Source organism: Pan troglodytes, chromosome 8 (genome assembly GCF_028858775.2).
Source record: "Pan troglodytes isolate AG18354 chromosome 8, NHGRI_mPanTro3-v2.0_pri, whole genome shotgun sequence".
Classification (NCBI taxonomy): Eukaryota; Metazoa; Chordata; class Mammalia; order Primates; family Hominidae; genus Pan; species Pan troglodytes.
Genome location: NC_072406.2, coordinates 106900580 through 106925983, shown reverse-complemented (window position 1 = coordinate 106925983; position 25404 = coordinate 106900580). Strand labels below are relative to the sequence as shown.

Here is a 25404-nt window from a genome sequence, read left to right as displayed (position 1 = left end):
ACTGTATAAGGAAAATGTGGTAAATATACACTGATATGGTTAGGCTGTGTCCCCACTCAAATCTCATCTTGGACATTAGCTCCCATAATTCCCACATGTCATGGGAGGGACTCAATGGGACATAATTTAATCATGGGGGCAGGGTGTTCCCATGCTGTTCTTGTGATAGTAAATAAGTCTTGCTATCAGAGACTTATTGTGAGGCCTTTCCAGTCATGTGGAATTGACAGTCCATTAAACCTCTTTCCTTTATGAATTACCCAGCCTCAGGTATGTCTTTATTAGCAGCATGAGAACAGACTAGTATATACACCATGGAATACTATGCAGCCATAAAAAAGAACAAAAATCATGTCTTTTGCAGCACTATAGATGAAGCAGGAGGCCATTATCCTAAGCAATCTAATACAAGAACAGAAAACCAAATACCACATGTTCTCACTTATAAATGGGAGGTAAACATTGAATACACATGAACCTAAAGATGGGAACAATAGACACTGAGGATCACTATATAGGGGAGGGAGAGAAGGGATGTGGGTTGGAGAACCATCTGTTGGGTACTATGCTTACTGCCAGTGTGATGAAATAGTTGGGACCCCGAGACTCAGTGTTACACAATTTACCCATGTAACAAATCTGTATTTTCACCCTTTAATCTATAAAAAAAAGTTGAAAAAATCTTCTAGAACGTTATAGGTTAGTAATTGTTCAAAAAAAGGCCTAACTCTTATTTGTAATTAGGTTATTGTCATTAAATGGGGGATACTGACACAGGGGAAAAAAGAATATTTATTATCTGCAGCATAACCAAAAGTCTTTAAAATTTCTAAAGTAAAGTTGTTCATAAAAGATAAAATTATTGGCCCCCCCAAAAATATTCTTATTTTATCCAACACCAATTTCACAGAAACTGTCTCAGGTACATCTTCTGCCTAAATGGAACTTTCTTTAGGTACCTCTTTTAGTAAACAGAATCAACTTTCTCATGAATCTAACTTTTTAGAATACTTATCAGACTAGGAATTTTTTCAGGCAGCCTCACTACATTTCTAGGATTACCATTTATCCTTCAATAAGAAGAGTTTCCATTTTCCCTACTCCAGCATTTGAACCTGAAATTTTGAGAATGAGAAAAGTTATCTTTAACAATACACTTGCTGTTCAAAATGGCCTTTTAATAATAAAACCAACATGCAATCCCAGGCCAACTTATGTTGTCTCTTCCTGCCATAAGTCACTGTCGATGAAATCCAGACACACTGGGCCAGAGCTCTATTGCTTTTGAAACTGCCATGCTGTCTTCATTTCTCTCAGTTATCTTCCTCTACTGTGCAAAGATGTCCTTTTTTACTTTTCTTTTCTTTTCCTTTTTTTTCTTTTCTGAGACAGGGTCCCACTCTGTCACCCAGGCTAGAGTGCAGTGGCACAATCTTGGCTCACTGCAACCTCCACCACCCGGGTTCAAGCGATTCCCATGCCTCAGCCCCCAAGTAGCTGGGATTACAGTGGTGTGCCACAATGCCCGGCTACGTTTTGTATTTTTACTAGAGATGGGGCTTGGCCACATTGGCCAGGCTGGTCTTGAACTCCTAGCCTCAATGGTCCACCCACCTAGGCCTCCCAAAGGGCTGGGATTACAATCATGAGCCACTGCACCAGGCCAGGATATTCCATTTTAATCACACCATTAAATTGGGACAGATTACAGCTGCGGGCACAGAAATTTAAATAATGAAACTTCTCTAAGAGAAACAGAAAGGAGAACACTAGCAGCACCTTCCCAACATCTTTCCTAAAACTCAATGAACTCATCCTCTGTGATCATACCTGTGACCTCTGGGTGCTTCAGCAAGAGAAGGAGAGCATATCTCAGGGTTGTGCTTGTCGTCTCTGTCCCAGCTCCAAGTAAGTCAGCTGCAGTGATTACCAAGTTTTCAATAGTGAATTCAGACTGTTGGTTTTGCTTTTCCTAGGAATGATTTGATGCAATTATCTGACAAATTATTTAACAGCATATTTGATGACAGTAAATTCAAAATTACTCACATTGTATACTTACCAACATAGAAACTGTAAAGTATAGTACTAGAAAAAAATATTGTATGGTGTAGTGGATGCTGTAGACCAACTGGCCCAAACTTTATTTCCTACCCCCTTATTCCATGCTTGCTTAAAAATTCCATTTGTCAGACTCTGCAGTTAGCTGACTCACACAGCATATTTTTTGGCAAAAAAAATATATATATATAAGCAGAAGATCTCTAGGTCCACTTCTTCTATTTCCTCTTTCATTCTCAAAACACAAATGAGAAGATATAAAGACATTTTCTGTTAAAGTTACTATTACCTGTAGACAACCACAACTTAAATTAATAAAAATAGGAAAATTAGGGCCATATCATTAGATACTATGAGCCTGAAACAAGAGTCTGCAATTATCTTCTTCTGTCAGAAAGGTACATGGACTCAATATTGCCTGCAGATTCATTATAAAGTTGAAATTTTATAAAAACAGATATGAAAAAAGCAACATGACAGTAAAACCTAGAACAAATTATAGAGAAAGAGAATGAGTTTACAATGACAAGATGGGCCCACAGTATTGTAATCTATATGGGAGGCAACAGACAACTTTTTCTAGAATGCAAGTAGTGCAGGAATAAATAAAAATATACAAAGTGAAGAGAAAGGACAATGATGAAGATGGAGAATAAGGACATTAATTGCCCACAGGGAATAAAAGAGAGAGTAAGGGTAAGGCATATGCCAAGGCTCAGAGACTGGAGTTCTCACAATTTGGAAGTTCAGAGAGCGAAAGCAATGGATGAGGAATACTTAGTTTGAATTAGGGCTGGGGTGTTGATGTGATGCAGAATTGACAACAATAAGGGGAAAGTTTTGAATACTGAGTACAAGAGATCATCAATATACAAAAACATATTACTTTCTAACAAATCCCTAGGCCAGCAATAAATTAATTATGCTTTTAGAGTCTCCAAGTGACCTGTGTCATGTTAAATATTGTATAGTTAACACCACTGAAATAGACTAGATTCTCTCAACATGTGTAGACAAAGACAGTCCTCTCCCTTGGTAACATCAGCTTCACACAGTTTTCTAAGCTTGCCATGTTGAAAATTACTCTTAAGTAAGAAGAACAGTGCAGTCACAAACCAGTATTAACATTTCCATCTCTTCACTTGAGCTTGGTTACTTAGCATTAATAAGGTAGTATATCCTATCTTATTAATGATAGTAGCCATATTCTACTTGCTGGGCTCAAATCTAAAGAGCACCCCTTCTACATCAGAGGCAGGCCACGGCATTTTCCTGCACCTCACCCTCAGAAACAGATTCACAGCCACAACTCAGTCTGTGGGCTTCAGCTGCTAAGGTGTGCTAGAGTCATAGACCTTGGTTCTGTGGGTAATCTACATTCAACACTGCCACAGAGAGTGAACCTGCGCCGCAAGACCCAGGTGTCACAATACAGGATTAAAAGACCCTGAGTCTAGAATGATGCTTCTATGACAACTTCAAGGATCTGTACTTGTAACCCAGCACCAATGCCACTGAGTGTATGCCATGTCAGAGATGACACCAAAAGGAATCCCTTAGGCTAAGTCACCCCAATTTTAGGAAAATAAAAATAGGAGGACGCCCAAAGACTTTGACACTAAGGACATTAACAACCTACACTGCTCCTGATACTGCTGCAACCTTCTACAGCCTAGGCCACTGAGGCACCCAAAATTATTGCTGATATTGGCCATAGCTAGAGAAACTACACAGATACTATCACAATGCATCTATCAAAAACTGAGTTACCCACTCTTCGTCACCTGCACACAAACACTCAACTTCAGATAAAAGTCTTTCTCTATGAAATTCACTCTAGAGATTTTGGAATAGCAATTGTTCCATCACATGCATAGACATCAATTCAGGGACACAACATGAAAAATAAAGAAATATGGCACCACCAAAGGGACATAATAACTCTCAAATAACAGACCTCAATGAAAACAAATCCACAAATATTAAAAAAAGGAATTCAAAATAATTACCTTAAAGAAATTCAATCAGGAGGGTGGCTGGCAAGATGACTGAATAAGAAAAGCTCCAGTCAGCAGCTCCCAGCGAGATCAATGAAGAAGGTAGGTGATTTCTGCATTTCCAACTGAGGTACCTGGCTCATCTCACTGGGAATGTTTAGACAGTAGGTGCAGTGCATGGAGGCTAAACTGAAGCAGGGAGGAATGTTGTCTCACCTTGGAAGCCCAAGGGATTGGTGAACTCCCTCCTATAGCCAAGGAAAGCCTTGAGGGAATGTGCTGTGAAGAACGGCCCAAATACTGCAGTTTTTCCATGGTCTTCACAACCCACAGACCAGAAGATTCCCTTCAGAGCCTACACCACCAGGGCCCTGGGTTTCAAGCACAAAACTGGGTGGTCATCTGGGCAGACACCAAGCTAGCTGGAGGGGTTTTTTTATGCCCCAGTGGTGCTGTAACACCAGCAAGTCAGAACCATTCAGTCCCCTGGAAAGAGGACTGAAGCCAGGGAGCCAAGAGATCTAGCTCAGGGGATCTCACCCCCATGGAGCCCAGCAAGCTAAGATCCACTGGCTTGAACTTCTGTTTGCCAGCACAGCAGTCTGAAGTTGACTGGGGATGTTCGAGCTTGAGGGGGGGGTGAGGGGAGTCTGCCATTGTTGAGGCTTGAGTAGGTGGTTTTCCCCTCACAGTGTAAACAAAGCCTCCAGGAAGCTAGGACTAGGTGGAGTCCACTTCAGCTCCGCAAAGCCACTGTAGCCATACTGCCCCTCTAGATTCCTACTCTCTGAGCAGTTGCATCTGTGAAAGACAGGCAACAGTCCCAGTCAGGGGCTTATAGATAAAACTCCCATCTCACTGTACTGAGAACCTGGAAGAAGGGGTGGCAGCGGGTGCAGCTTCGGCAGACTTAAATGTTCCTGCCTGCTGGCTCTAAAGAGAACAGCAGACCTCCCAGCAGGGGTCAACAGACACCTCATACAAAAGAGCTTTGGCTGGCATCTGGCAAGTGTCCCTCTAGGATGAAGCTTCCAGAGGAATAAACACACAGTAATCTTTGCTGTTCTGTGGCCTCCTCTGGTGATACCCAGTCAAACAAGGTTTGGAGTGGACCTCAAGCAAACTCCAGCAGACCTGCAGCAGAAGGGCCTGACTGTTAGGAAAAAAACTAGCAAACAGAAAGGAATAGCATCAACATCAACAAAAAGGATGTCCACGCAAAAAACCCATTCAAAGGTCACCAACATCAAAGACAAGAGGTAGATAAATCCACAAATATGAGAAAAAAAACAGCACAAAAAGGCTGAAAATTTCAAAAACCAGAACATCTCTTCTCCTCCAAAGGATCACAACTCCTTGCCAGCAAGGGGACAAAACTGGACAGAGAAAGAATTTGATGAATTCACAGAAGTAGGCTTCAGAAGGTGTGTAATAACAAACTCCACTGAGCTAAAGGAGCATGTTCTAACCCATTGCAAAGAGGCTAAGAACCTTGAAAAAAGTTAGACGAATTGCTAACTAGAGAAGAACATGAGTGACCTGATGGAGCTGAAGAACACAGAATGAGAACTTTGTGAAGCATAAATAAATATCAATAGCCAAATTGATAAAGCAGAAGAAAGGATATCAGAGATTCAAGATCAACTTAATGAAATAAAATGTGAAGAAAAAAGTTAAAAAATAAGAATAAAAAGAAATGAACATAGCCTCCAAGAAATATGGCACTATGTGAAAAGACCAAATCTACGTTTGATTGGTGTACCTGAAAGTGATGGGGAGAATGGAATCAAGTTGTAAAACATTCTTCAGGATATTATCCAGGAGAACTTCCACAATCTAGCAAGACAGACCAACATTCAAATTCAGGAAATACAGAAAACACCCACAATGATACTCCTCAAGAAGGGCAACCCCAAGACACATAATTGTCAGATTCACCAAGGTTAAAATAAAGGAAAAATGTTAAGGGAAGCCAGAAAGAAAGGTCGGGTTACCACATAGGGAAGCCCGTCAGACTAACAGCATATCTCTCTGGAGAAGCTCGACAAGCCAGAGGAGAGTGGGGGCCAATATTCAACATTCTTAAAGAAAAGAATTTTCAACCCAGAATTTCATATCCAGCTAAATTAAGCTTCATAGGCAAAGGAGAAATAACATCCTTTACAGACAAGCAAATGCTGAGGGATTTTGTCATCACCAAGCCTGCCTTACAAGAGCTCCTGAAGGAAACACTAAATATGGAAAGGATCAACTGGGAACAGCCACTGCAAAAACATACTAAATTTTGTAAAGACCATCAACACTATAAAAAAACTGCATCAACTAAAAGGCAAAATAATCAGCTAGCATCATAATGGCAGGATTAAATCCACACACAATATTAACCTTAAATGTAAACAGGCTAAATGCCCCAATTAAAAGACACAGACTGGCAAATTGGATAGAGTCAAGACTCATCAATGTGCTGTATTCAGGAGACCCATCTCACGTGAAAAGACACACATAGGCTCAAAATAAAGGGATGGAGGAATATTTACCAACCAAATGGAAAGCAAAACAAAGCAGGGGTTGCAATCCTAATTTCTGATAAAACACACTTTAAACCAACAAAGATTAAAAAAAGGGGTGGTATCATATAATGTTAAGGGGATCAATGCAACGAGAAGAGCTAACTATCCTAAATAGATACACACTCAATACAGGAGCACCCAGATTCATAAAGCAAGTTCTTAAAGACCTACAAAGAGGCTTAGGCTCCCACACAATAATAGATGGAGGCTTTAACACCCCATTGTCAATATTAGACAGATCAATGAGACAGAAAGTTAACAGGGATCTCCAGGACTTGAACTAAGCTCTGGACCAAGCAGGCATAATAGATATCTAAAGAACTCTCCACCCTAAATCAACAGAATATACATTCTTCTCAGCACCACTTCACACTTATTCTAAAATTGACCACATAATTGGAAGTAAAACACCCATCAGCAAATACAAAAGAACAGAAATTAAAGCAAACAACCTATTAGACCACAGTGCCATCAAATTAAAACTCAGGATTAAGAAACTCACTCAAAACTGCACAACTACATGGAAACTGAACAACCTGCTCTGAATGACTACTGGGTAAATAACAAAATGAAGGCAAAATAAAGATGTTCTTTGAAACCAATGAGAACAAGGACACAGTGTACCAGAATCTCTAAGACACAGCTAAAGCAGTGTTTAGAGGGAAAATTATAGCACTAAATGTCCAGAGGAGAAAGCAGAAAAGATCTAAAATCAACACCCTAACATCACATTTAAAAGAACTAGAAAACCAAGAGCAAACAAATTCAAAACCTAGCAGAAGACAAAAAATAACTAAGATCAGAGCAGAATTGAAGGAGATAGAGACAGGAAAATCCCTTCAAAATATCAAAGAATACAGGAGCTAATTTTCTGAAAAGATTAACAAAATAGGCTGCTAGCCAGACTAATAAAGAAGAAAAGAAAGAAGAATCAAATAGAGAGAGCAAAAAAATGATAAAGGGGATATCACCACTGATCCTACAGAAATACAAACTACCATCAGAGAATACTATAAACACCTCTATGCAAATAAACTAGAAAATCTAGAAGAAATGGATAAATTTCTAGACACATACACCCTCCCAAGACCAAACCAGGAAGAAGTCCAATCCGTGAAGAGACCAATAACAAGTTCTGAAATTGAGGCAGCAAGGAATAGCCCACCAAGCAAAAAAAAAGCCCAGGACCTGAAGGATTCACAGCTGAATTCTACCAGAGGTACAAACAGGAGCTGGTACCATTCCTTCCGAAACTACTCCAAACAGTAGAAAAAGACAGACTCTTTCCTAACTCATTTTATAAGGGAAGAATCATCCTGATACCAAAACTTGGCAGACATAAAACAAAAAAAAGAAAATTTCAGGCCAATATCCCTGATGAACATCCATGCGAAAATCCTCAACAAAATACTGGCAAACTGAATCCAGCAGCACATCAAAAAGCTTATCCACCACGATTAAGTTGGCTTCATCCCTGGGATGCAAGGCTGGTTCAACATATGCAAATCAATAAATGTAGGCCGGGCGACGTGGCTCACGCCTATAATTCCAGCACTTTGGGAGGCTGAGGTGGGTGGATCACAGGGTCAGGAGTTTGAGACCAGCCTGGCCAACATGGTGAAACTCAGTCTCTACTAAAGATACAAAAAATTAGCCAGGCGTGGTGGCAGCCTCTGTAATTCCAGCTATTCAGGGGGCTAAGGCAGGAGAAACACTTGAATCTGAAAGGCAGAAGTTGCAGTGAGCTGAGATAATGCCACTGCACTCCAGCCTGGGTGACAGGGCAAGACTCCGTCTCAAAATAAATAAATAAATAAACAAACACACACAAGCATAATCCATCACATAAACATAACCGGTGACAAAAACCACATGACTATCTGAATAGATGCAGAAAAGGCCTTTGACAAAATTCAACTCCCCTTCATGCTAAAAACTCTCAATAAACTAGATTTTGATGGAATGTATCTCAAAATAGTAAGAGGTATTTATGACAAACCACAGCCAAAATTATACTGAATGGGCAAAAATGGAAGCATTCCCTTTGAAAACTGGCACAAGACAAGGATGCCCTCTCTCACCACTTCTATTTAACATAATATTGGAAGTTCCGACCAGGGCAATCAGGCAAGAGAAAGAAATAAAATAAAAGGTATTCAAACAGGAAGAGAGAAAATCAAATTTTGTCTGTTTGCAGATTACATGATTGTAGATTTAGAAAACTCCAACCAAAGCAAAAATGGACAAATGGGATTATATCACGTTAAAAAGTTTCAGCACAGCAAAGGACACAATCAATAAAGTGAAAAGATAACCCACAGATAGGAAGAAAATAATTGAAAACTACCCCTCTAACAGGGGATTAACAACCAGACTATATAAGGAGCTCAAACAACTCTCTAGGAACAAATCTAATAATTTAGTTTTAAAGTGGGCAAAAGATTTGAATAGATGTTTCCCAACAGAAGACATACAAATGGAAAACAGACATATGAAAAAGTGCTCAATATCATTAATCATCTGAGAAGCACAAATAAAAACTGTAATAAGATATCATCTCACCCCAGTTAAAGTGGCTTATATCCAAGAGATGAGCAATAACAAATGCTGGTAAGGATGTGAAGAAAAAGGAACCCTCATATATTGTTTGTGGAAATTTAAATTCATACAATTACTATGGAGCAAGATTTGGAGGTTCCTCATAAAACTAAAAATAAAGTTACCAAATGACCCAGCAATCCCACTGCTAGGTATATATCCAAAAGAAAGGAAATCAGTATATTGAAGAGATATCTACACTCCCATGTTTGTTTCAGCACTGTTTATAATAGCTAAGATATGGAAGCAACCTAAGTGTTCATCAATGGATGAGTGGATAAAGAAAACGTGGTACATATACACAACGGAGTACTATACAGCCATTTAAAAAAATGAGATTCGGTCATTTGCAACAACACAGATAGAATTGGAGATTATTATGTTAAGTGAAATAACAGGAACAGAAAGACAAACATCACATGTTCTCACTTATTTGTGGAATCTAAAACTCAAAACAATTGAGCCCATGGAGATACAGGGTAGAAAGATGGTTACCAGAGGCTGGGGGGGACAGTGAGTGGGTGAAGGGGAGTGGAAATTGCTAATGGGTACAAAAATAGTTATAATTAATGAATAAGTCCTAGTATTTGATAGCACAATAGGGTGACTATAGTCAATAATTAGTCAATCATACATTTTTAAATAACTTAAAGAGTATAATTCGATTGTCTGTAACATAAAGGATAAATGCTTGAGAGGATAGATAAACCATCTTCCATAATGTGATTATTACACATGGCATTTTTATATCAAAATATCTCATGTACCCATCAAATATATATATCTTCTGTGTACCCAGAAACATTTAAAAACACACAAAAATACTATAAAGCTATAATATCTAAAATAACATTATACTGGCCTAAAAGCAGACACATGGACCCATGGAAGAGAACAGAGAACACAGAAATTATTCCATGCCTTTATAGCAAACATTATTGACAAGGCATCAAGAACATTCACTGATGAAAGAACAGTCTCTTCATTAAATAGCAACAGGAAAACTGGATGTTTATATGCAGAAAAATGAAACAAGATTTTTATCTCTCATTATTTACAAAAATAAACTCAAAACAAATGAAATGATTAATACCTGAAACTATGAAACTACTAGAAGAAAAACAGGAGAAATGCTTCAGAGTATTGGTCTTGGCAATGGATAAAACTTCAAAAGCACAGGCAACTGAAGTAAAAATTAGACAAATGAGATTATAGCAAACTTCTGCAGGGCAAAGAAAACATTCAATAAAGTGGAAAGACAACCTGAAGAATGACAGAAAATATTTGCAATATTTTCATCTGACCAGGATTAATATCCAAAATATACAAGTAACTCAAACAACTCAACAGAAACAAAAAAACAAATACTACAATTAAAATATGGGTAAATGAACTGAACAGACGTCTCCCAAAAGAGACATACAAGTGGCCAATAGGTATATGAAAAATGCTTATGATTATATCAGCAAGGAAATTCAAATCAAATCCACAATGAGATATCAGCTCACTCCAGTTAGAATTGCTATCATCAAAAAGACAAAAGACAGCCAACGCTGGTGAGGACGCAGAGAAAGAGAACTCAAAAACTTATTGATAATGTAAATTAGTACTGCCATGATGGAAAACAGTATAAAGAATCCTCGAAGAACTAAAAATAGAACTACCATATAATCCAGCAATCCCATTCTTGGGTATATAACCAGATGAAATGATACTGTTATATCAAGGAGATAGTTATACTTCCATATTTACTTAAAGCACTATTCACCATAGCCAAGATATGGAATCAACCTAAGTGTCCATCAACAAATGAATGGGTAAAGAAAACGTGGTATGTATACATACACAATGGAAAACTAATTACCAATAAGAAAAGCCCAAAATTCTATCATTCACAACAACATGGTTGAGATTAGAAGACATTATGTTAAGTGAAATAAGCCTGGCATGGAAAGATAAATAACGCATGTTCTTATTCATATATGGTAGCTAAGAAAGTTAATCTCACAGAAATAGAGAACAGAATGGTAGCTAGTAGAGGTAGAGAAGTAAGGAGGATAGCCAGAAGTTGGTTAACAGATACAAAACTTCAGCTATACAAAAGAGAAAAGTTATAGTATTCTATAGCAGTGTAGGGCGACTATAATTAACAACATTTTATTGTATATTTTCAAATAGCTAGAAGAGCAGATTTTTAATGTTTCAAGCACAAGGGAATGAAAAATACTTGAGGTTATAGATATGTTAATCATCCTGCTTGATCATTACACATTGTATACATATACTGAAATATTACAGTACACCCCATAAATATGTACAATTATCGTGCCCACTAAAATAATAAATTATAAATTTATATCAATAATAATATACTTTTATATATGTTATATATATAAATTTATGGTAACGTATTTATAATATATTTTTTACTATTATACATTTGCATTATTATAATTTGTAATATTTATAAATTATTAATAAATAAATAAGTAAATCTAATAAAGTCTAAGAAAACAAAAGAAAACAACAAGTGAGAATGTGAAGAAATTGGAACCCTCATGTCCTACTGATGGGAATGTAATGTAAAATGGTGCAGCTGTTAAGAAAAACATTAAGACGTTCGAGAATTAGAAATAGAATTACCACATATCCCAGAAATGCCACTTCTGGGTATATACCCAAAAGAATTGAAAGCAGCACATCAAAGAGATATTTATTTACCCATATGCATAATAACATTACTCACAAAGCCAGAGGTGAAAGTAATCCAAGTGCCCATCAACAGAAAAATGGGTAAGCAAATTTGGTTTATACATACAACGGAATATTATTCACCCTTAGAAATGAAGAAAAATCTGACACAGGCGAAAATATGAATGAACCCTGAGAACATAACATTAGGCAAAGTGAAATAAACCAGTCACAAAAGGGCAAATATGTAATGATTCCACTTCTATGAGGTACCCAGCATACTCGATTTCATAGAGACATAAAGTAGAATGTTGGTTGCCACGGGACGGTGGGAAGGAGAAATGTACAGTTATCATTTGAGGTGGGGGTGGGGTTCTACAACATTTCTTGTCACATCATCCACGTCTCTCGACACTTCTCTTTGGGCAACCCATTCCCTTTGACTTCAGATAAATTTCAGAGCAAGTGATAAGGGAATGGGAATTTTAACTGCAGCTAGTCCGCACAGTATCTGGCACATAAGACTGACAAAGACCTCAAAGAATGTGATAGGCCACCTTTATAAGGCCCATCTTGTGTTACTATGGACATACTTCATGGAATTATTAATATGAATTAATTTGCATAGTTGAGGAAATTATATTACTTTGGTTTTGTTTGTTGATTGCTTTGTTGGTAGAGACAGGGTTTCACCATGTTGCCCAGGCTGGTCTCAAACTCCTGAGCTCATGAAATCTGCCCACCTCAACCTCCCAAAGTGCTGGGATTACAGGCATGATCTACAATGCCCGGCCAAGAGTTATTATTAAATGGGTATAAGGTTTCCATTTTGTAAGATGAAAAGAATTCTGTAGATATATGGCAGTGATGTTTGCACAATAATGTGAATGTAATCAATGCCAATACACTATACACTTAAAATGATTAATACAGAAACTTTTTTGTGTATTTTGCCACAACATTTTTTACAAAATTTAAAAGATTACACACAATAAACAAGTGAGATTTATCCCAGAAATGCAAGGGTGGTTCAACAAGAAAGTCAACCAGTGCACTACACCATATTAGAATAAAAGAGAAAAACATGTTCATCTCATTAGATGCAGAAAAAAATGACAACTTTCAACACCTATCATAACAAAAATACTCATAAAACTATAAATAAAACTCCCTTACCATAATAAAGCATATTTATGAAAACTGCAAAGCTAAGGCATACTAAATTTTGAAAGGCTAAAGTCTTATAACTTAAAATCAGAAAGAAAAGAAAAAAAACAAGGATGCCCAATTTTACTACTATTAAACATAGTATTGGAAGTTCTAGCCAGAGCAACCATGCAAGAAAATGAAATAAAACACATCCAAATAGGAAAGGAAAAATTCAGATCATGTGTAGTTCAAGATAACATGTTTCTATATATAGAAAAATCTCATACAATACACAAAGAAAACAATAATCAAGAAAATAAAAGACTCTGACACTAAAAACTATTAAACATTGCTAAAGAATAAAGAATACCATATTTTCCAAGATGGCAGATTAGAGGCAATTAGCATGCTTCAGCCACTTGGAAATACCAAAGTACATAAAGATCAACTCTGTAAGCTTAAATTCAAGAAGAAAAATCCACAGAAATCGTGAAAGACATCTAAGATACCTGGGGAGGAAAATGTGGACAAACAGCCTCATGATGGCATTCAGCTGATAAAAGTAAGTACAGACCCGTTATGTGAAAGAGAGCCTCCCCTGGCTACTCACCTTTCAACTGGGGATCTGAGCAACCCAGGTCAAGGGAGAACACTTTGTTTATTCTAAGCCCTGCAGCTAAGGTGGGGAGAGGCTTGAACATGCTGAGAGGTAAAGACACCAGGAAAAGCTGCACACATTTTCCCATACCTGGGACCAAGAGCAAGATGCTGCTTTTAATCTGGGAGCATAAAAAGTCAATCATTCTTTGGCAGCCTGCCATCATGGCCACGCAGATATTTTAGTCTCAGGCCAGAGATCGGAGCAGTTTGTCTGGAGGAAGGTAGGGGCCTCCACAGCCATAATTGTGGAAAGCACCTTAGCAGTGGGTACTGGAATTGTGCCCTCCCACATTACAGACCTGGGATGGAAGGAGAGCTGCTACAGCAGTTCTCCTGGGTGATGACATTTACAGCCAGGACTAGCTTGGTGACCTGGAAATGGTCTGCATGTGTCCTTGCTTGGTGCCTCAGCCTTTCCCCTAAGATTGAGGAGTGGAGCCCTCTCCATTCCATCCTCAAAGCAGAGCTCCAGGCACTCAGAGCATCTACTTGCCTGGACCAGCAGTCCTAGCCACCCCACTCTTCCTTGGTATAGATAATGGTCCAGAAGGACCCTCTGTGCTCCACACCCAGGCAGACTGCCAGGCATTTAGAGCACTCCTCACCTGGATCAGCACCCTGAGCCACCCCACTCTTCCTGTGCCTGTGCATAGATCATGGTGCAAGGGGGCCCTCTCTGCTCCATATCCAGGCAGATCTCAGGGCATTCAAAGCACCTGCTCACCTGCATTGGCAGCCTGAGCCACCCTCCCCTTCCTGTACAGAGATCTGGCCGCAGGGGAGCTCTCTCTCCTTCACACTCAGACAGATCATGAGGCATTCAAAGCACCCACTCACCTGGATTAGAAGTTTAGGCCACCACCAAGTCTCCTCTCCCTTACCCCTGCAGAGTACTTGGAGCCAAAGAGGTTTCTCAGCTCCATGGCTAGCACAACCCTGGGGGCTTCATGTCTGCCCACTGGATTATTTCTCAGTGCTGGTGCTAGTGCCTGTCATTAGGGAAACTAGATAAGGCTGCCCAGTCCAGTGCCACCCATCTTGATTCCCCTGGGGCTGAGCAGGGAGCCCAGACCACTCTGCATTCCACAGATGAACAGATTGCCTGAGGAAACAAAGAAGATCCCCCAGAAAACAAGGATCAAGCTGTGCTAGAGCAACTTGTGCTAGCTGCAGCTGGCTTTTGCTCACAAGTCCCATCTACTGACATGTATGTCAAACTGCACAGGCCGATATAAAACTACCCACAGAAGTAAACACAGCTATGGAATTAAAGTCAAAGACCCTACCCAACATACTTTATAGTTACACCCCCATTGGAAGGGAGAGGGAAAAAGGAAAGAAAAAAATAGGGAGAGAAAACAATTCTATCTGCAGAAAACAAAAATTCAAAAATCAGAAGGGGTTGCCTCTCCAAATAAGAAGAAACCAGCATAAGAATTCTGGCACCATGAAATATCTGAATATTGTAAAACCACCAAAAGATCACACTAACTCCCCAGCAATGAACCCTAAATAAATTGGCAACTCAGAAATGACAGATAAAATATTCAAAATATGATATGAAGGAAAAAATATTAAGAGCAGCCAGAGAGATTGGGTTACCCACAAAGGAAAACCCATTAGAGTAACAGTGGATTTCTCAGCAGAAACATGACAAGCCAGAAGAGAGTGAGGGCCAATATTCAACATTCTTAAAAAAATAATAATTTTCAACCCAGAATTTCATATCCAGCCAAACTAAGTTTCATAAGTGAAGGAGAAATAAAATCCTTTACAGACAAGCAAATACTGAAAGATTTTGTCACCACCAGGCCTGCCTTACAAGAACCCATGAAGGAAGCACTAAATATGGAAAGGAAAAATTGGTACCAGCCACTGCAAAAACACACCAAATTGTAAAGATCATTGACTCTATGAAGAAACTGCATCAACTAACAAGCAAAATAACCAGCTAACATCATAGTGACAGGATCAAATGCACACATAACAATATTAACCTTAAATGTAAGTGGGCTAAATACCCTAGTTAAAAGACACAGACTGGCAAATTGGATAAAAAGTCAAGACCTATTTGTGTGCTGTATTCAGGAGACCCATCTCACATGCAGAGACACCCATAGGCTCAAAATAAATTGATGGAGGAAGATTTACCAAGCAGATAGAAAGCAATAAAAAGCAGGGGTTGCAATCCTAGTCTGTGATAAAACAGACATTAAGTCAACAAATATCAAAAGAGACAAAGAAGGCCACTACCTAATGGTAAAGGTGAGAGGTGAAGCCAGCTGGACTTCTGGGTTGGGTGGGGACTTGGAAAACTTTTCTGTTTTACAAAAGGATTGTAAAATGCACCAATCAGCGCTCTGTAAAAAACACAAATCAGTGCTCTGTAGCTAGCTAGAGGTTTGTAAACTGGACCAATCAGCACACTGTAAATGGACCAATCAGTGCTCTGAAAAATGGACCAATCAGCGCCCTGTAAAATGGACCAATCAGCACTCGGTAAAATGGACCAATCAGCAGGACATGGGTGGGGACAAATAAGGGAATAAAAGCTGGCCACCTCAGCCAGCAGAAGCAACCCACTAAGGTCTCCTTCCATGATGTCAAAGCTTTGTTCTTTCGCTCTCCACAATAAATCTTGCTGCTACTCACTCTTTTGGCCTGCAACACCTTTAAAAGCTCTAACACTCACCACAAAGGTCCACAGCTTCATTTCTGAAGTCAACAAGACCACGAACACACCAGAAGGAACAAAATCCAGACACAATGTAACAAGAAGAGCTAACTATCCTAAATTATATGCACCCAATACAGGGGCATCCAGATTCATAAACCAAGTTCTTACAGACCTAAAAAGAGACTTAGACTCCCACACAATAATAGTGGGAGATTTTATCACCCACTGTCAATATCAGACAGATCAATGACACAGAAAATTAACAAGGATTTTCAGGACTTGAACACAGCTCTGGACTAAGTGGACCTAATGACATCTACAGAACTCTCCATCCCAAATCAACAGAATATACATTCTTATCAGCACCACATAACACTTGGTCTAAAATTGATCACATAATTAGAAGTAAAACACTCCTGAGCAAATGAAAAGAATGGAAGTCATAACAAACAGTCTCTCAAACCACAGTGCAATCAACTTAGAACTCAGGATTAAGAGACTCACTCAAAACTGCATGATGACATGGTAACTGAACAACCTGCTCCTGAATGACTACTGAGTAACTAATGAAATTAAGGCAAAAGTAATGATGTTCTTTGAAACCAATAAGAACAAAGAAATAATGAACCAGAATCTCTGAGACACATTTAAAGTATTGTGTAGAGGGAAATTGATACCGCTAAATGTCCACAAGAGAAAGCATGAAAGATCTAAAATCAGCATCCTAACATGACATTTAAAAGAACTAGAGATTTAGTGGCAAGATGGCCAAATAGGAACAGCTCTGGTCTGCAGCTCCCAGCATGACTGGGGCAGAAGACAAGTGATTTCTGCACTTCCAACTGCGGTACCTGGTTCATCTCATTGGTACTGGTTGGACAATGAGTGCAGCCCATGGAGGGTGAGCTGAAGAAGGGTGGGGCACTGCCTCACCCAGGAAGTGCAAGGGGTTAAGGGATTTCCCTTTCCTAGTGAAGGGAAGCCGTGACAGATGATACCTGGAAAAGCAGGACACTCTCACTCAAATACTTTTCCCATGGTCTTAGCAACAGGCAGACTAGAAGATTCTCTCCCGTGCCTGGCTCAGTGGGTCCCATGCCCATGGAGCCTTGTTCACTGCTAGCACAGCAGTCTAAGATCAACTTGCACGGCTGCAGCCAGGTGGGGGAAGGGGCTTCAGCCATTGCTAAGGCTTGAGTAGATAAACAAAGGGGCTGGGAAGCTTGAACTGGGTGGAGCCCACTGCAGCTCAGCAAGGCCTACTGCCTCTATAGAAACCAGGGCAGGGCATAGCTGAAAAAAAGGCAGCAGACAACTTCTGCAGACTTAAACATCCCTATCTGACAGCTCTGAAGAGAGCAGTGCTTCTCCCACCATGGCGTTTGAGCTCTGAGAACAGACAGACTGCCACCTCAAGTGGGTACCTGAACCCCGTGTAGCCTAACAGGGAGACAACTCCCAGTAGGGGCCAACAGACACCTCATACACGTGGGTGTCCCTCTGGGATGAAGCTTCCAGAGAAAGGAGCAGGCAGCAATATTTGCTGTTCTGCAATATTTGCTGTTCTGCAGCCTCCGCTGGTTATACCCAGGCAAAAAGGTCTGGAGTGAACCTCCAACAAACTCCAACAGACCTGCAGCTGAGGGACATGATGGTTAGAAGAAAAACTAACAAACAGAAAGGAATAGCATCAACATCAACAAAAAGGACATTCACACCAAAACCACAACTGTAGGCCAGCAACATCAAAGACGAAAGGTAGATAAAACCACAAAGATGGGGAGAGACCAGAGCAGAAAAGCTGAAAATTCTAAAAACCAGAGTGCCTCTCCTCCTCAAGGGATCACAGCTCCTCACTAGCAAAGGAACAAAGCTGGATAGAGCATGACTTTGATGAGTTGACAGAAGTAGGCTTCAGAATGTCGGTAATAACAAACTTCTCCAAGCTAAAGGAGCATGTTCTAATGCATCATAAGAAAGCTAAAAACCTTGAAAAAAAGGTTAGATGAATGGCTAACTAGAACAGTGTAGAGAAGACCTTAAATAACCTGATGGAACCAAAAACCATGGCATGAGAACTTCATGATGCATGCAGAAGCTTCAATAGTCAATAAAATCAAGTGGAAGAAAGGGTATCAGTGATCAAATATCAAATTAATGAAATAAAGAAATAAAGTGAGAAGACAAGTCTAGAGTAAAAAGAGTAAAGAGAAACAAACAAAGCCTCCAAGAAATATTGGACTATGTGAAAAGACCAAATCTACATTTGATTGGTGTACCAGAAAGTGATAGGGAGAATGGAACCAAGTTGGAAAACACTCTTCAGGAAGTGAAGAACTTCCCCAACCTAGCAAGGCAGGCCAACATTCAAATTTAGGAAACACAGAGAAAGCCACAAAGATACTCCTCGAGAAGAGCAACCCCAAGACACATAATTGTCAGATTCACCAAAGTTGAAATGAAGGAAAAAGTGTTAAGGGCAGCAGAGAGAAATCTCAGGTTACCCACAAAGGGAAACCCATCAGACTAACAGTGCCTCTCTCCGCAGAAACCATACAAGCCAAAAGAGAGTGAGGGCCAATATTTGACATTCTTAAAGAAAAGAATTTTCAACCCAGAATTTCATATCCAGCCAAACTAAGCCTCGTAAGTGAAGGAGAAATAAAATCCTTTATAGACAAGCAAATGCTAAGAGATTTTGTGACCACCAGGCCTGCCTTACAAGAGCTCCTGAAGGAAGCACTAAACATGGAAAGGAACAAACCATACCAGCCACTACAAAAACATGCTAAATTGTAAAGACCATCAATGCTATGAAAAAAACTGCATCAACTAACAGGCAAAATAACAAGCTACATCACAATGACAGGATCAAATTCTCATATAACAATATTAACCTTAAATGAAAATGGGCTAAGTGCCCCAATTAAAAGTCACACACTGTAAAATTGGATAAAGAGTCAAGACCCATCAGTGTGCTGTATTCATGAGATGCATCTCACATGCAGAGACACATATAGGCTCAAAATAAAGGGATGGAGGAAGATCTACCAAGGAAATAGACAGCAAAAAAAAAAAAAAAAAAAAAAAAAAAAAAAAAGCAGGAGTTGCAATCCTACCCTTTGATAAAACAGACTTTAAACCCACAAAGATCAAAACAGACAAAGGCCATTACATAATGGTAAAGGGATCAATTCAACAAGAAGAGCTAACTATCCTAAATATATATGCACCCAATACAGGAGCACCCAGATTCATAAAGCAAGTCCTTAGAGACCTACAAAGAGACTTAGGCTCCCACACAATAATAATGGCAGACTTTAACATCCTACTGTCGATGTTAAACAGATCAATGAGACAGAAGGTTAACAAAGATATCCAGAACTTGAACTCAGCTCTGGACCAAGTGGACCTGATAGACATCTACAGAACTCACCACCCCAAATCAACAGAATATACATTCTTCTCAGCACCACATCGTGCTTATTCTAAGATTGATGACATAATTGGAAGTAAAGCACTCCTCAGCAAATGTAAAAGAATAGAAATTATAACAAACTGTCTCTCAGACCACAGTGCAATCAAATTATAACTCAGGATTAAGAAACTAACTCAAAACCACACAACCCCTTGGAAACTGAACAACCTGCTTCTGAATGACTACTGGGGACATAACGAAATGAAGGAAGAAATAAAGATGTTCTTTGAAACCAATGAGAACAAACATGCAATATACTAGAATCTCTGGGACACATTTAAAGCAGTGTGTAGACGGAAATTTATAGCACTAAATATGCACAAGAGAAAGCAGAAAAGATCTAAAATTGACACCAAAACATCACAATTAAAAGAACTAGAGAAGCAAGAGCAAACAAATTCCAAAGCTAGCAGAAGGCAAGAAATAACTAAGATCAGAGCAGTACTGAAAGAGATAGAGACACAAAAAACCCTTTAAAAAAATCAATGAATCCAGGAGCTGATATTTTGAAAAGATCAACAAAACTGATAGACCACTGGCAAGACTAATAAAGAAGAAAAGAGAGAAGAATCAAATAGATGTAATAAAAAATGATAAAGGGGATATCACCACCAATCACAGAGAAATACAAACTACAATCACAGAATACTATAAACACATGTATGCAAATAAACTAGAATATCTAGAAGAAATGCATAAATTCCTGAACAAATACACCTTCCCAAGACTAAACCAGGAAGAATTTGAAACTCTGAATAGATTAATAACAGGCAGTGAAATTAAGGCAATAATTAATAGCCTACCAACCAAAAAAAAAGTTCAGGACCAGAAGGATTCACAGCTAAATTCTACCAGAGGTACAAAGAGGAGATGGTACACTCCTTCTGAAATTATACCAACCAAGAGAAAAAGATGGAATCCTCCCTAACTAATTTTATGAGGCCAGCATCATCCTGATACCAAAGCCCAGCAGAGACACACACACAAAAAAATTTCAGGCCAATATCCCTGAAGAACATCGATGCAAAAATCTTCAAAAAAATACTGGCAAACCGAATCCAGCAGCACATCAAAAAGCTTATCCACCACGATCAAGTTGGCTTCATCCCTGGGATGCAAGGCTGGTTCAACATGTGCAAATCAACAAACATAATCCAGCATATAAACAGAACCAAAGACAAAAACCACATGATTATCTCAATAGATACAGAAAAGGCCTTCAACAAAATTCAATAACCCGTCATGCTAAAAACTCTCAATAAATTAGGTATTGATGGGACATATCTAAAAATAATAACAGCTATTTATGACAAACCCACAGCCAATATCATACTGAATGGGCAAAAACTGGAAGCATTCCCTTTGAAAACTGGCACAAGTCAGGGATGCCCTCTCTCACCACTCCTATTCAACGCAGTGTTGGAAGTTCTCGCCGGGGCAATCAGGTAGGAGAAAGAAATAAAGGGTAATCAATTAGGAAAAGAGGAAGTCAAATTGTCCCTGTTTGCAGATGACATGATTGTATAGCTAGAAAACCCCCATCATCTCAGCCCAAAATCTCCTTAAGCTGATAGGCACCTTCAGCAAAGTCTCAGAAAACAAAATCAATGTGCAAAATTCACAAGCATTCTTATACACCAATAACAGACAGAGAGCCAAAACATGAGTGAACTCCCATTCACAACTGCTTCAAAGAGAGTAAAATACCTAGGAATCCAACTTAGGAGTGATGTTAAGGACCTCTTCAAGGAGAACTACAAACCACTGCTCAATGAAATAAAACAGGACACAAACAAATGGAAGAACATTCCATGCTCATGGATAGGAAGAATCAATATCGTGAAAATGGCCATACTGCCCAAGGTAATTTATAGATTCAATGCCATCCCCATCAAGATACCAATGACTTTCTTCACAGAATTGGAAAAAGCTACTTTAAAGATCATGTGGAAATAAAAAAGAGCCCACATTGCCAAGTCAATCCTAAGCCAAAAGAACAAAGCTGGAGGCATCATGCTACCTCACTTCCAACTATACCGCAAGGCTACAGTAAACAAAACAGCATGGTACTTGTACCATATGGATATAGACCAATGGAACACAACAGAGCCCTCAGAAATAATACCACACACCTACAACTATCTGATCTTTGACAAGCCTGACAAAAACAAGAAATGGGGAAGGATTCCCTATTTAACAAATAGTGCTGGGAAAACTGGCTAGCCATATGGAGAAAGCTGAAACTGGATCCCTTCCATACACCTTATACAAAAATTAATTCAAGATGGATTAAAGACTTACATGTTAGACCTAAAACCATAAAAACCCTAGAAGAAAACCTAGGCAATACCATTCAGGACATTGGCATGGGCAAGGACTTCACATCTAAAACACAAAAAGCAATGGCAACAAAAGCCAAAATTGACAAATGGGATCTAACTAAACTAAAGAGATTCTGCACAGCAAAAGAAACTACCATCAGAGTGAATAGGCAACCTACAGAATGGGAGAAAATTTTTGCAATCTACTCATCTGACAAAGGCCTAATATCAAGAATCTACAAAGAAATCAAACAAATTTACAAGAAAAAAAAACCCCATCAAAGTGTGGGTGAAGGATATGAACAGACGCTTCTCAAAAGAAGACATTTATGCAGCCAAAAGACACATGAAAAAATGTTCATCATCATTAGCCATCAGAGAAATGCAAATCAAAATCACAATGAGATACCATCTCACACCAGTTAGAACAGCGATCATTAAAAAGTCAGGAAACAACAGGTGCTGGAGAGGATGTGGAGAAATAGGAACACTTTTACACTGTTGGTGGGACTGTAAACTAGTTTAACCATTGTGGAAGTCACTGTGGCGATTCCTCAGGGATCTAGAACTGGAAATACCATTTGACCCAGCCATCCCATTACTGGGTAAATACCCAAAAGATTATAAACCATGCTGCTATAAAGACACATGCACATGTACATTTATTGCGGCACTATTCACAATAGCAAAGACTTGGAACCAACCCAAATGTCCATCAATGATAGACTGGATTAAGAAAATGTGGCACATAGACACCATGGAATACTATGCAGCCTTAAAAAAGGATGAGTTCATGTCCTTTGTAGGGACATGGATGAAGCTGGAAACCATCATTCTCAGCAAACTATGGCAAGGAGAAAAAACCAAACACCGCATGTTCTCACTCATAGGTGGGAATTGAACAATGAGAACACTTGGACACAGGAAGGAGAATATCACACACTGGGGCCTGTCGTGGGGTGGGGGTGGGGGGAGGGATAGCATTAGGAGATATACCTAATGTAAATGACGAGTTAATGGGTGCAGCACACCAACATGGCACATGTATACATATGTAACAAACCTGCACATTGTGCACATGTACCCTAGAACTTAAAGTATAAAAATATATATATATTTACATATATAAAGAAAACTGGCACAAGACAAGGATACCCTCTCTCATCACTCCTATTCAACATAGTGTTGGAAGCTCTGGCCAGGGCAATCAGGCAGGCAGGAGAAAGAAATAAAGGGTATTCAATTAGGAAAAGAGGAAGTTAAATTGTCCCTGTTTGCAGATGACATGATTGTGTATTTAGAAAAACCATCGTCTCAGCCCAAAATCTCCTTAAGCTGATAAGCAACTTCAGCAAAGTCTCAGGATACAAAATCATTGTGCAAAAATCACAAGCATTCATATACACAAAAAAGAGACAAACCGAGAGCCAAATCATGAGTGAACTCCCATACAAAATTGTTACAAATAGAATAAAATACCTAGGAATCCAACATACAAGAGATGTGAAGGACCTCTTCAAGGAGAACTACCAACCACTGCTCAACAAAATAAAAGAGGACACAAAGAAATGGAAAAAATATTCCATGCTCATGGATAGGAATAATAAATATTGAGAAAATGGCCATACTGGGAGGTTCCAAGGTGGCCGAATAGGAAGAGCTCCAGTCTACAACTCCCAGTGTGAGCATCGTAGATGGGTGATTTCTGCATTTCCAACTGAGGTACTGGGTTCATCTCACTGGGGCTTGTCAGACAATGGGTACAGCCCACGGAGTGTGAGCTGAAGCAGGGCGGGGCATCGCCTCACCTGGGAGGCACAAGGGGTCGGGGAATTCCCTTTCCAAGCCAAGGAAAGCCATGACAGATGGTTCCTGGAAAATTGGGACACTCCCACCCTAATACTGTGCTTTTCCAATGGCCTTAGCAAATGGCACACCAGGAGATTATATCCCATGCCTGGCTCAGAGGGTCCCATGCCCACAGAACCTCGCTCAATGCTAGCACAGCAGTCTGAGATCAAAATGCAAGGTGGCAGCAAGGCTGGGGGATGGGCGTCCACCACTTCTGAGGCTTGAGTAGGTAAACAAAGCAGCCAGGAAGCTTGAACTGGGTGGAGCCCACCACACCTCAAGGAGGCCTGCCTGCCTCTGTAGACTACACCTTTGGGGGCAGGGCATAGCTGAACAAAAGGCAGCAGAAACTTCTGCAGACTTAAACATCCCTTTCTGACAGCTTTGAAGAAAGTGGTGGTTCTCCCAACAGGAAGTTTGAAATCTGAGAATGGACAGACTGCCTCCTCAAGTGGGTACCTGGCTCCTGAGTAGCCTAACTGGGAGACACCTCCTAGTAGGGGCCGACTGACATCCCATACAGCCGGGTGCTCCTTTGAGACAAAGCCTCCAGAGGAAGGATCAGGCAGCAACATTTGCTGTTCTGCAATATTTGCTGTTCTGCAGCCTCCACTGGTGATATCCAGGCAAACAGGGTCTGGAGTGGCCCTCCAGCAAACTCCAACAGACCTACACCTGAGAGTCCTGACTGTTAGAAGGAAAACTAACAAACAGAAAGGAAACCCAGACCAAAACACCATCTGTATGTCACCATTATCAAAGACAAAAGGTAGATAAAACCACAAAGATGGGAGTAACGAGAGCAGAAAATCTGAAAATTCTAAAAATCAGAGCACCTCTTCTCCTCCAAAGGAAGCAGCTCCTTGCCAGCAACAGAAGATAACTGGACAGAGAATGACTTTCACGAGTTGAGAGAAGAGGGCTTCAGATGATCGGTAATAACAAACTTCTCCAAGCTAAAGGAAGATGTTTGAACCCATCACGAAGAAGTTAAAACCTTGAAAAAAGATTAGACGAATGGCTAACTAGAATAAACAACATAGGGAAGACCTTAAATGACCTGAAGGAACTGAAAACCATGTCATGAGAACTATGTGAGGCATGCACAAGCTTCAGTAGCCGATTCAATCTAGTGGAAGAAAGGGTATCAGAGACTGAAGATCAAATGAATGAAATGAAGCTAGAAGAGAAGTTTAGAGAAAAAAGAGTAAAAAGAAATGAACAAAGCCTCCAAGAAATATTGGACTATGTGAAAAGACCAAATCTACATCTGATTGGTGTACCTGAAAGTGATGGGGAGAATGGAACCAAGTTGGAAAACACTCTTCAGAATATTATCCAGGAGAACTTC

The 25404-nt window shown here is 39.6% G+C and overlaps 1 protein-coding gene across 4 annotated transcripts in view; it reads right to left on the bottom strand.

Moving 5' to 3' along the window:
• Nucleotides 1-25404, bottom strand: part of CYP2C19 (cytochrome P450 family 2 subfamily C member 19) — a 135468-nt gene that overhangs the window by 79915 nt on the left and 30149 nt on the right. For all 4 annotated transcript variants that reach the window (XR_002938238.3, XR_010146989.1, XM_024346504.3 and 1 more), the window contains exon 6: nt 1831-1972. Coding sequence is in view for 2 of the 4 variants with exons in the window: in XM_024346504.3 (XP_024202272.3) it covers nt 1831-1972 (142 nt within the window). In the remaining 2 variants the exon portion in view is untranslated. The remainder of the gene's footprint in view (nt 1-1830; nt 1973-25404) is intronic.